At 36.0% G+C, this 13,918-nt stretch overlaps 1 protein-coding gene across 2 annotated transcripts in view; it reads left to right on the top strand.

Moving 5' to 3' along the window:
• The window catches only part of RP1 (RP1 axonemal microtubule associated), a 655,430-nt gene that overhangs the window by 525,669 nt on the left and 115,843 nt on the right, over positions 1 to 13,918 (top strand). For both annotated transcript variants that reach the window (XM_021005939.2, XM_078153415.1), the window contains 2 exons: positions 35 to 167; positions 3,312 to 3,463. In XM_021005939.2, the coding sequence (XP_020861598.1) occupies positions 35 to 167; positions 3,312 to 3,463 (285 nt within the window). The remainder of the gene's footprint in view (positions 1 to 34; positions 168 to 3,311; positions 3,464 to 13,918) is intronic.

Genomic DNA, 13,918 nt, shown 5'->3' with positions numbered 1-13,918 from the left:
TAATAAGACCTGAATTCTTTTCTGTTGCCGGCAGCTCCGGCTCAAAGACATGGATACTAAGGAAGAGCTGGCCTTTTATGTGGCAGACCGATGGCTCTTTGATGAAGATGGATCAGAAAGCGTGACGGAGCTAGCAGCAGTCAGGCCAGAAAAGGAACCCCTAAGAGGTATTGCTGCTAAAATAAGAAATAACCCTCCAAATGTTTTTATGAAATGTTTTATTAGGTTGCTCATTTCACATTAAAGGAGATCTAATCTTGGAGAAATCTCTTATCAGTCACAAGGATTTTTGATGTGTTTTAGTCTTGCTACTACTTATAAGATTAGGGCTAAAAATTGTAACATCAAAGAGTGAGAACTGCAAGGGGCTTTCAGAGTCATCTTGTCCAACTCCCTCATTTCAGAGATGACAAAATTAATACTCAGGGATATCCACTCACTTGCCCAAAGCCACCCAAGTCGTAAGTGGCGGAACTGGGATTTGAACACAGGAGGCTTCAATTCCAAATCTAGCACACTTTCCACTGTGCCTAGCAATATGCATATCAATTTACTAACTTATAGAAGTAACTTTATTTATTCATTTTAAATATGAGGAGGGAGGTCTGTGTTTGGTTTTTAATGCTCCATTGTGGTTGAATTTCTTTTTCACATAGTAAGCTTTTTTTAATGCTCACTATGTTTTGTAATTTAAAGTTAAATGAAAATTCCAAATCTGAATCTAGAAAAATGTTGATGCATATAATAGCTAGTATTCATATTGCATTTTAAGGCATGCAAAGTACTTTACAAATATTTCATTTGATCTTTACAGCAAACCTGGGCTATAAGTGCAATTATTATTTCTATCTTACAGATGAGGAAGCTGAGGCAGCTAGAGGTTAAGTGACTTGCCCAGGGTTATACATCTAGGAAGTATCTAAGGTCAAATTTGAACTCGGGTCTTCCTGACTCCCAGCCCAGCAACCTATCCACTTGTTTACCTAGCTGTACCTCAAATCTTCCATTTATATGTGTCTCTCTCTGGATGTGTTGTAGAAATGGAGAAGTTGGTTTTTATGCCAATTCTGATTAAGTCTTTAGTTATATATATGTACATATATATGTATATATATACATGTATATATACATATATATGTATATGTATATATATGTGTGTATATATACATATATGTATATATATGTATATATGTATATATATGTGTATATATGTATATATATGTGTGTGTTTATATATATATATATATATATATATATATATATATACAGAAACACACATACATGGCAATCTTTATCACTAAGACATGTAGAAATGGTTGGGCAAAGACACTTATCATCTTTTCTGTCGCAGACCCAGAAGGCTGGTGAAGTTGGTGAAAGGATTCATAAATTTTTTTTTCTACAGTTAACACTGCCCTTTCTAAAATATTTTTGTCATGCTGCCTAAAGGAGGATGCACTACCTAACAATATGCTGTCATCTAGACATCATGGTAGATGATAATTATTGCTATCAGTGGGAAATGCTAATGTATGTTGAAGGGAAGAGTTGAGCCACTTCCCCAGACCACATTAATTGGTGGTGGCAGCAATTATCTCACTGAGAGCCTAATACCCAGTGCTGTTGATTTGGAACAGACATAGGAATCCCCCGTTGTGGTTCTTTCTCTCCTTGTTCATAAAATTCCAGAGCAGACAAGGAAGCATTAACTCAATTTAAAAGCTATAATTAATATGAAGAGAACTTACTTAGATAGCAGCTTGTTTTTTTCTCCTCTGAATGGAAATTAGAGTATGAGAATGGATCTAAAATGTGGAATTTGGGTAATATCTGAAAATGAGAACTCCTCACCAAAGAACTCTGAGGTTTGGTGTTTCATTCTACTATTCCTTTGGGCATTCCTCAAAGAAGGAAGACATGATAGCACCTTATATCATACTTGAGTAAAAGATGTCAGATCTTAACCTTGAGAAATTTATAGAGACTGTTAACTTCAATCACAACACCATAAACATAGCTGATACTCAGTAAATCTAGTTCAACTCCTTCACTTTACAGTTAGGGAAAATAAGACCAAGAGACCAGAGAAATGGTGACTTGTCCAGAGTCATGGAGGTACTACTACTTAAATAATAGAACCACCATTCAAACATATTTCTTCTGATTCTAAATCTAGTATTTTTCAATCTACACCACACTACCCAAGGCCTACAGTTGTTATTTCTAACACATTTATATTAAACATTGAATTGATGAATAAAGAATTTATTTAGCACTTTCTTTGTACAAAACAAAAGCACTGGGGATGCAAATAGAAAAGTAAGACAATCCCTGCTATCAAGCAGCTAACATTCTTAGGAGGGAAGCAATGCATATGGAAGGTTTCAGCTGCAAGTCAGATGGAAAGGTCCCATGGCCTTAGAGCACAATGGCAAAACAAATAGTGATGCTTGAATGTCTTCTTGAATTATCATTTCCACTGAGAAAAGCATATTTGTTTCTGATGCCTAATCATTTGACATTATCAAATATTTTGATAATAATGAGAACTTTGTTTCCCACGTCTTTAATAGATGTGATTGTGGCACCTGCAGGAGCTGTTGCTAGGCTGCATATCCACAGGGTCCCTTCCTAGGATGACTGAGGGTATTAGGTTGGAAATATTCCTATTCCAAAGTCTCTTGGGTTCCCTTTCTCCACCAAGATCTGAGGGGAGATGGTATTCAAGGAGGTGACGGTGGTGATTCAACTCACCTGGCACATATTCCCTTCTGCTTCTCCCTCAGGGAGCTCTACTGCTTCAGCTAGGCTGCCTTGACTACCCTGTGAGTGGCAGGTGGTTGGCAATTGATGGTGATGGCCAACTATAAATTTTTTCTCCTGATGATAGCTACAATGGCTGGGCTAGAACCAAAACTGGTGTTCTGGGCAGTGCTGCCACCTCCAGGACTCCTGGGCTTATTTACCCCATTGGTGGCAGTTGAAAGGCAAGTGTTACTGGTGGTAATGAGGAAGGTTGGTTCTCTGCAACATCTCATTTTAGTGATGAGGCTGGAAATAGATATGGTGGCCTGGGGAACACGGCTATCCTCAAGGCTTATAACTATCTTCAACAGGGTAGAAAGGGGAGATGACAGCCAAGGGTAGAAGAGTGGGTATTTGACTCACCAGAGATATGCTGCCTCCTATCTTTCCCACATGCTATGTTGCTAATTCAATTAGACCAACTCACCTGTACTGAGTGTATATATTATTGATCCCTAGATGTGCTTTTTTGTTAATTTTTCCTTCTTTCTTTGTTTTGTTTACAGATGTGCTTTACTTAGTTAATATCCACACAGGGATACAGCCGGCATCAGGAACTGATGTGGATATTTTTATCACAATATTTGGGGAAAATGGAGACTCTTGTCGAAGAAAACTCAGGCATTCAGGGTTAAATTCCAGTTTTGAAAGAGGCCAGGTATAGTATGAGCTAAAGGAAACAACTATCTGTGTGTATGTACATATTTTTCTATGAGTGAGCATGTGTATGTGTGTATGCACCTTTGGAAACCTCCTTGCCTTTTAGAAAATGTCTTTAAAAAAAAAAGAATGATTGATAGAAGTGACTAATTTTAAAGCACAGCTTCCAACATGTAGTAGGTAAACAAAAGATATTCATTGATGATGACAAAATTATTATGGGTTTTTATTATCATCACTGTGGCTATTGAGTACAACAAAAATAGGCATTTAAAAAACGGTGGCCTAATACTGATTCAGATATAATTAGAAAAATAATTAATGATATGAACTCCTCCAATAATTTTTGAGTCCCCTTTTTGAATAAAAAATGAGCATGCTTTATTTTTCTTCTGCTTTCTTTTAAACAAAATTCCTTTTATTTTGCATTTATTTCCACTTATACCCCCAGCCTCCTTGCCTTCCTATGTGAAAAATATATTTTTTTAAGAGTTCAGCAAAAACACCTAACATGTCAGCTGTGTCAGATGGCATGTACAATACTCCATACTCATAGTCACATACCTCTTCAATGAAAAGGGGAAAATGCATTTCTCTTCTCTGAAGCCCTCAAGTTAGGTCACTATAAATACACAATGTGTAGTTTATTCTATTTGTCTTTCTAGTTACATTGTTATGCTCATCAGGTATATTGTTTTCCAAATTCTGCTTACTTCACTTCATATCATTCATATACCTTTCCAAGTTTCTCTGTACTCTTTATATTCATCATTTCTTAGGGAGCAATAATACTCCACTATATTAATGGGCTAGTTTGCTTAGCCATCCTCCCATTAAGAGGCACCTGTTTTATTCAACTTTTTTCCTTTAAAAATAAAGTTTTTTTGATATATTGTTTTTGTATCATCACATTTTCCAATGAATCTCTCTTCCTTTCACCTTCCTAGAGAACCAAGTTTGGTTCATAATTTCGTAGCATCAAAACTCTATTACTTTTTTGCCATTGTTCTTTTCATTTACATTTTTGTAGTCACTGTTTTTTTTTCTGATTCCACTGACTTCATGTCATATCAGTTCATATAAGTCTTTTCATCTTTCTCTGTATTCATCATTTCCTATAGCACAAGAATATTTCATTGCATTCATGTATCACACATTATTTAGTCATTTCCCAATAAATGGACATCTACTTTATTTGCAGTTCTTTGCTACTACAAAACATTTTGCTATAAATATATTGGTGTTTATAGAATTTTTCTTTTTATCATTGATAAACTTGGGCCACATGCCTAGCAGTGTAAACTCTGAGACTAAGTGAATGAGTATTTAAATAATGTTCTTTTGGAAATTTCAAATGCATTTGGGAATGGTTAGATCAATTTTTAGGTTCATCAGTAATGTGTTAGTATGCCCATCTTTCCTCAAACCCTCCAACATTGCCAATTACACCTTTGTCATCTTTGCCAACTTTTGGTTCTGAGGTAAAACCTCAGAGGATTTTTTATATGAATTTTTCTTATTATTGATAATTTGGAGCATTCCAAAATTCTTCCTTGGAGAATTGTTTGTTTGTGTCCTTTAACCTTTTACTTGTGAGAGAATGGCTTTTATATTTCCGTATATTGCCTTTCTAAATTGTATATGATACCTTTGTCAGAGATATTTGATAGAAATATTTTCCCACTAGACTACTTCCCTTCTTATCCTAGTTGCTCTAATTTTGTTTGTACAAAAGCATTTCAATTTCATGTAAACTAAATTTTCCACTCCACCTTTATTCATTACTGAGAATTTTCTCTCCCCAGCCCCACAGCTATATCCATGAAAGTTAACCTGATCTAGTTCTTTTGAAATCCTTTTATAGTATGACCTTTAGTATTTAGGTCACACTTCCATTTGGTTTTATTATATTATGGGGTATAAGATATGTTGATCTGAACCTAATTTGAGCCAGTCTGCTTTCTAGTTTTCTTAACAATTGTCATCAAATAGGGAGTTTTTTCTTAGGTAATCCCATTTATTGTCCATGACAAAAAGTTTTTCTATGAAGATTTTGGTAAATATCCTGCACTTGCCCTCCCTGGAGTGTATATGCCTGTAATTCAAGATTTGTGGGTAAAAGTGTATGGAAATTTTGGTTCCTTCTATTTCATATAATTTCAGAATGTTTTCCAGAATTGTTTTGCCTCAGTTTTCTAAAATAAGAAAGTAGTATGGAGCTGTAGGAAAATTAAACAAAATGAACATGTTGCACTAAGATGTCTTTACATTCAACTCAATATAAGATGATGGTGATGATGATGATGATGATGATATCATTTATGTAGTTCTTAAAAATTTGAAAAATATTTTATGCATGTGAATTCATCTAATCCTCACAATAATCCTGTGAGTTAGGGGCTTTTATTGTCATCATTGGTAGAGGAAACTTCCTCATCAAGGAGTTCCCTGTATTGAAAAAAATAACAGGTCCATTTCCTATCCCTATAAGTGTTTGAGAAAGAGAATGGAAGAGGCAGAGCTAGAAACAGGAGAATTAAAATGGACAAAATAATAAAAGATGGTAGGATGCTGATGGATATTTCATGTAATACTGAGTGATCCTGTGTAGGGCTATCATAAATCCACAACTCTTTTTTTTTCTCTTTCTTTTCAACTTGTAGACAGTGAGGTGACACAGTGGATAGACAACAGGAGCTTGGAGTCAAGAAGGCATAAGTTCAAATCTTATCTCTGACATTAGCTTTTATGAGCTGGTCAAGTCATTTAACCTGCTTGCATTTCCGTTTGTTCATCTGTAAAATGGTGAAATCATGTAAAACATTTCCATTTAGTCATTTTGTACAAGATGGCTTGAATAAAAAAAAAGCATGAGAGAAAGAAAGTGAAAAAATACCATGCTTTAGTCTGTATTCAGGTAGTATCAGTTCTTTCTCTGGAGGGGATAGTATGATTCATCTTTAGTCCTTTGGGATTGTCTTGGATCTTGTATTTCTGATTATAGCTTAATCATTCACAGTTGTTCATCAAACAATATTGCTGTTATCATGTACAATGTTCTCCTGGTTCTGCTCATTTCATTGCATCAGTTCATATAAGTCTGTCCAGATTTTTCTGAAATCATCCTGCTTGTCACTTCTTATAACATAATAATATTCCATCACATTCATATACCACAGCTTGTTTAGCCTTTTGCCAATTGATTATTGTTCCTTTTTTTTTAAAAGTTATCTCTTCTATTATCTGTGGACTTTTTTAAAATAAAAATTTTATTACAGAAGAAACATGTGAAATAAAGATTGTTTCCTAGTACTTAGCTCTATTTGATTATAAATTGGCCAATAACTATTCAAGTGTTCCAGGTAACATTCAACAGAGTGCCCATGTGTGGCCATGGGCAAATGTGTTAAAGTACTGTAGCCACAACTTTCTAGAGTTTTTCTCCAGAGCATGTAGTGCTATGATTTTGGGATTGTTATGCTTCAGGAGGCAGGGCTATGATACTTTAACACTGAAAAATTGGTCTATAAAACCCTGGAATTGAAAGGATATTGTATGTTGTTTAGTCCAACTCTTATACCAGTCATGAAATCTATCAATCATTTTGGTTAATATGACATTCACCTTTAGCTTGAAGACCTCCATTCACTGGGAACTCATTACTTTAGGAGTAGCTCAATTTATTTTTAGACCTTTAATTTCAAGATTTCTAATTTCTCCTTATAGTTATTTGGAATCTGTTTCCTTACAATTTCTATAAAATTGATCGTAGTTCTACCCTTGGGGCAAATGTAATTCCTCTTCTCCATTTAAATATTTGAAAACAAATACTGTCTGTCCCTAAATTTTCTATTATTTGGGATAGAAAACCATTTGACCAATCTTTGTATGACCTGGATCTTTAATGCCCTTACAATTCTGGTTGCCCTCTTCTGGAGTCTATCTTGTTTATTGGTGTATTTCCTAAAATACTGTGCTGAGAAGTAGACACAGTATTCCAAATGTGGACTTACCGGAACAGAATATTGCTCATTTTAGACACTAAAATTCTGTTAACACATTAGCTTTTTTTTTTGACACCATTGACCAATAAATATTTAGTGTTTAAGTCTTTTTTTCCTTTTAAAATGTCTTTGTAGCCCTAATTTTTTCCCATGGTGTATTTGTTTTATTGATTTTTAAGGCAAGTTCCCTATATTGTGTTTGTGTATTTGATTTTTGAGTTAAGGGAATGACTTTATATTTCTCCCAATTAAATTATTTCAACTGATTAACTTCAGCTTAATATTCTATCCTATCAAGATTTTTTTTTTCCTTTGAGAGTAGGAGGGTGTGGTATTCTGATTCATTTTATTAGCTATCCTCAGTTTCAAGTCTCCAATCAATTTGATAAGTTTGCCATATGTAGGTCATCCAAGTCATTCTAAGATAATGTTAAACAAAATGGGGACAAAAATAGCACCCTGAGGCAATTCACCAGAGGTTTCCTGCCAGGCTGACAATGATCCATTAATAAGTAATGCATTTCAGGTCTGGTCATATCATGATTTCTAAATCTACCTAACTGTTGTCCCCAGCCCACTTATTTTTAATTGAAGTGAAAATCAGTTTAGAAAACCTTTCAATTGTGTTATTATAGTAATAGTTGAGTGGAAGTGGAGCAAAAAGATGGCCTTGATTCAGATTCACCTACCCTTACATTTTTATAGCTGACCAGTAATTCTCTATTCTTGGATCACATAGGACAACAGACGACATCAAATATGGCCAAGAATAAAAAAGAATACTTTCTTAAAAGACATGAGAGAAACACACATGAATTCATGTAAGGATTTATAAAAAGAGGTCTGTAAATTATTTTTGAATTCCATAGTTCATTTTTCAGTTTTTGTGTACAACACTTGAATGAATTAGTGAAGAACACTTATTAGATGCTTACTGTGTATAAGCACTGACCTTTTATTTTTCTTACTCTAAAATAGAATAATATAACCTTTTTTCTGGTCATTATAGGACATAGACCTGTAATTTCATTAGTATAGGCATCTCCCATTGTGGAAACTTCTTCCGTCTATGAACATGAGGAGCTTCTGTGTAAGCCTGGAACAATGAGAGGTTAAGTGACTTGTCCATAGTCACGTGCATAGCTGATATATGTGGGAGGCAGAAATCAAGCCTGTCTTTTCTTGACCCCAAGCTCAGCCTTAGATATCAGTCTTCTTTTGCTTCTATAAACCATTTAAAACAGTGCAGTTTTCATATCAGATCAAGCACTGACAAAAGAGTCGGAGTACCTGGGCTCCAATCTCGCCTCTGATGTCTGCTGCCTCTGTGGCATTCAGAAAGTAGCTTGCCACCTTACATTCCTCCCCCAGAAACTCACTTTCCTTATTTGTGAAATGTGGGGGTTGGACTACATACCTTTTGAGGTTCCCGTACAGATGCAAATCTAGGAACCATTAGACTAGATGTGAGATGCAGAACAGTTTTTCGTCCTCCTAAAATGTTGAACTGAAATGTTGTCATTGGCACAGGTAAGTAATTCATTCTAATTGTTATAAATTATTTCAAAAATCATGGAACTTTATCACTTAGAAATTGAATTAATGCGACATAAAGAGCTGGCCTTGGAACCAGGAAGACCTGGAATCAAGTCCTGCCTAAGACACATGTTAGCTGTACATTGCTGGACAAGTCACTTAGCCTGGAAGTTCTCTAGGAAACTCCTTAAGATTATAAGTCGCAGAGATGGTGCCAGCCTGCACTGGTAGAGGGAGTTTCCATACCAGAGATTTCTCTAGGTCATTGAAATGTTGAACAGGTTAAATAACTATTTTTAAGTTTAGACATGTTTTTATTTACATGGTCACAGAACAGGAAGAGGGAATAGGCTGGATGGACTTCAGGAAATTGCAAAACGCCTTTAATTACCCCAAGTTTTTCCAAAAAAAAAAAAAGAAAGCTCATCATTTTAATATCAGTATTCAGTGGTTGCTATTGTGTAGTTGAAAGTCATGCAAGACAACAATCTTAAACGGTAATTGAATACAATGAAGGGCGATAGAGAGGGACATGTAGGTGTGAACAAGCTGCAACATGTGATCAAAGTGGAACTTAGAAGAAGAGGAATAAAAACATATCATCAGGGGAATGGATGATAGGAAGAAGAGATGGGCTAACTACTTGTCCAACAAAAGTGAAGAATGATCAATTGACTGCTCAAATACTTCATTGCTATCATTGGGATATCAGGAAAAAAATCACATAAATCTCTACATATTGCATCTAACACCTATAGTACACTTATGGAAGGATATGAACAGGAAGTCCACAGGATGGACTATGGTAGATTGGCTGTGATCTGCGTTGTAAGAAATATTCATATCATTGGGATCCGAGGTCTACTTGAGGGTCTGACTAAATTGCCTTTTTTTTGCTCACTTTTTAAATTTATTTTTTGGCAATTGGGGTTAAGTGACTTGCCCAAGGTCACACAGCTAGTAAGTGTCAAGTGTTTGGTCTGAGGCCAGATTTGAACTCAGGTCCTCCCGACTTCAGGGCCAGTGCTCTATCCACTGTGCCATCTAGGTGCCCCTGCTCACATTCTAAGATTAATGTGAATGAGAAATTTGGTCAAACCTGAGAAAGTTCAGTTTAAATTTGGGTAGTAACTTTAAAATATGCTATTTTAAAAACTAATATTAATAACAATAGCTACAATATTACTGAACAATTTAATGATGATTAAAAAATAAAATTCTGAGGAAAAAGTACAATGATCTGAAGCAAAAATACAATATTACTAATAGATTGGAATAAATGATATTATGAGTTTGATGAGAATTAATTGAAAACAGTAAGTGATTTTGTCCACTATTATTTAATGTCAGGAATTATGGTGACAAAGAATGGTGTTAATAATTAGCCTTAATGAACTTTACAGCAGGGAAAGAAGGCAGAAAGAATCCTCATGGGAGAGTTTTTCAAAGTTTAGGGTCATACAGACTGACAAGAAAGTTAGAATATTTTTTTCTTTAAACTGTCTAGAATACAACCCCCAAAAAACGAGACTTCTGTAAAAAGTAACTACTAAGTTATTTACATCATTTTCCCTACCATCTCTTTCTTTAGGTCTCATATGGGGAAATCAAAGCAGATATGGCAAAGATTGAACTGTGGTTAAAAATAATTCCTCTCTACCATTTTCCTTTCCCTCCTGTGTGCTTTGTATGAAGCAAACTTAACACTGGACAGCCGTTCGGGGGTGGGTAAAGAAAATTTGGACTAAATAACTAAACGAGTCTTTCCCCTCTCCTCTATTTTTTTTTGTCATTTCTGGTCTTTTAGTCCTTCCTGAATGGTTGAGTGGTTGGCAACTAGTGAGATTTAATCTGCTTCTTCCATCCATCTGGTCTCTTTTATGTCACCCACACATACACCCATATATCCACCTACACATAGGCTGTGTCTTACAAAAACACAGTGAAGTAGAGAATTGAGGTAATTATCTGAATAATGCAGGCCAAGAACTACTTTCATCCAAACTATCTAGACAATTAGGATAAAAATATTTTTGATATAAGTCATCTGGGTTATTGCTAAATCCTCATTCAAAATTTGAAAATGTATATGAGAACCAGAAAAGATTGAAAGTCTGATTCTCTGTGCAATCTTACGAACAGGTCTGTAACTCCTGATGTGTATTGATAGACTGGTGTCCATTTTTAACTGAGTTAGAATTATACCAAACAACACAATAGATTACCTTTCCCCCACAGTGCCATCAACTTTTCATTTTAGATGGCTCTACAAGCAGTGAGTCCCATATTTCAGTAGACCCATAGTGAAACAGAAGAACCTAAAGAATGAGACTGAGCTAATCTCACAATCTTGATACATAAACTCATACTTACACAAGTACTGTAATTGCCTCCATGGTTTTTTTACTTCTCTTGTGGTCATTGAAAATTACTTATTGCAGAGATCCCCAAACACATCAAGGGATAGGCCATGTGGTATTATGAAAAGAACACTGGATTCAAGTCAGATGTTTGCTATTCTTCAGTCATGTCTGACTCTTTGTGGCCCATTTGGGGTTTTCTTAGCAAAGATAATGGAATGGTTTGCCATTTCCTTCTCTAGCTCACTTTACAGATAAGGAACTGACTCAAACAGGGTTAAGTGAGTTGCCCAGGGTCACACAGCTAGTAAGTGTCTGAGGCCAGATTTGAACTCAGGAAGATGAGTCTTCCTGACTCCCAGCCCAGAACTCTATCCACTACTCCAACTATATTCAAATCCTGGCACCTGGGAGGATGTGGACCTGGGCCCCAGCCTCAGCTCTGCAACTTACCATTTCTGTGCCCCAGAGGAAGTTATTTAACCTCTTTGGGCATCTGTATCCTCACCAATATCATGACCATGAACGTGATGAATACTCTCTAAGCTTCCTTCCAATTCTAAATCCTGTGATACTAAGAGAGCATTTATAAGTTGAAGAGACGTTAACATTCTGCATTGAAAAAGGAAATTTCCCCATAGGGAGTTGCATATACCAATGGCCTCTCAGATCTAATTCCTTAAGTCAATACATCCCCCTATAATATCTCTGCCACTATTAATAAGTTTGAAATATGAACCATGGTCCAGGAATAGACTTTTGCTGTCCTATACATGTTGCTTACTGTAACTCATCTCCTTTCTAATATGTGTGTCTATATGTAGAGATATGTACACACCATATGTGTGTGGAGGGGGTGGGGGCATGCAGATCAATGCAAGAGCCTATTGTTCCCTCAGTCCTGGTTTGTCTGGCTATGCTTTATTCTCTTTACCTTCACCCAATCTGTGGATAATTTTGATTACCTAATTTCTCCCCTAGAGCCGATTTTTTTTCATCAGCTTTTGCCTTTCTACTTCTCTCCATTTGCCAGTGTTTGGGATCATAGAATTTGGGTATCCATTCCTTCAAGAATAAGCAAGTTCATTAACTGCAAACCCAGTGATTTTAACTCTTCAGCTCTTAATGCACTAGTGTCAGGAGCTGGAAATGGGCACAATCTGCTGCTTCCCGAGAGTTTTTCATCTTCAAAATGGTTGGCATTAGTGTGTGAGACATGGGTATAGGGGTAGCTTGGCACTAGATCTCTACTGTTGGCAGTGGCCTAATACAGTAAAGTGATTGATTCAGTTTGTGGTTCATTTCAATAGCTCAAATCTGTAGCTCCTGACTCTTCTGTTCCTTTTCAGGTCAGAATCAAGTTGTATATTGATGAGAGGGTGCCCATTATTTCTCAATGAGGTGTCTGTGGGGACTGGGGGTAAAGTGTATTTATACCATTGTGCACATTGTTGTTCTGTCTGATCATTCTGTCTCACATTCAAGTGCATGTGAGGACCATGGGTGTACCTTCAGGTCAAATAAACAGATTAAATCCAAGAATATGTCATATTATATAGGAAATAGCCACAGAAATTAAGAGAAACATTTTTAGAAGGGCCTAGGGTCCAGGGAGGAAAAAAAAAAAGAACAGTTTTTTTCCCCCAGATTAGAGAAGGAAAGATATTCTCCAGCTTACTCACAAGGAGAATCTTAAGTAAGGAACTTCCAAGTGAAGAAATTCCCTTTACAAATTCAGCTCACCACTTTTGTCTATAGCATATTGTCTTAGAGCATTGTCTAGAGAGTTAAGTGACTTTCCCAGTGTCACACAGTCAGTGAGTACCTTGAATTCAGGTCTTTCTGCCTCCAAATTTGGCTGCATATCTACAACACTAAGTTGCCTCTGTACACCCCATGGTATAAATATTGAAATTCATTGACCTATGCCTAGAAAGCTTCTTGGGAGTCAGGCAATTCTAGAATAGCATACCCTGCTGTACATCTAGACCATTTTCCTTGCCCTTTACCTATCCCTTTGATGTAGGCTAAATCATAGGATCATAGATTTAGATGTAGATGACCAAACAGCAGATCCAAATGCCCACCAACCTACTCTCCATTTTATGGAGGAGAAAACTGAGGGCCAGAGAAGCTAGGTGACTTACCTAATATCAAATAAGTTGTATGTAGCAGAAGTAGGATTTGAACCTGGGTTGTTTGAACATAGTCTTTTGAACCAAGGCCCATGGCTCTTTCCATCCTATCATACTGAAATTCATGTCTGCTAATAATTCACTCACCCTATACAAGTTGGTGAAGACTTTTGTGCTGGAATGAGGACATTTAAATGGCATGCCTATGAAAAGTGAACTGCTTAGATATGTGGAATTTGAGGCAGGCTAATTCATTGGGCTATTGTGAGTATTAAATAAGATAACATGTAAAGTTGGTTGCAATCTTTGAAGTGCTAGATAACTATTATTGCACATTGAAGATAGGTCAATGTGAGTAAATGCAGGATCTAGAGAGAGAAAATACGTTTAAAAATATTTGAGTAATAATTAATGGAAG

Source organism: Phascolarctos cinereus, unplaced genomic scaffold, assembly GCF_003287225.1.
Source record: "Phascolarctos cinereus isolate Bilbo 61053 unplaced genomic scaffold, phaCin_HiC Scaffold_4;HRSCAF=312, whole genome shotgun sequence".
In the NCBI taxonomy this organism is placed as follows: domain Eukaryota; kingdom Metazoa; phylum Chordata; class Mammalia; order Diprotodontia; family Phascolarctidae; genus Phascolarctos; species Phascolarctos cinereus.
Note: the sequence above shows the minus strand (reverse complement) of the source record. Positions and strands in the feature narration are given on the sequence as shown.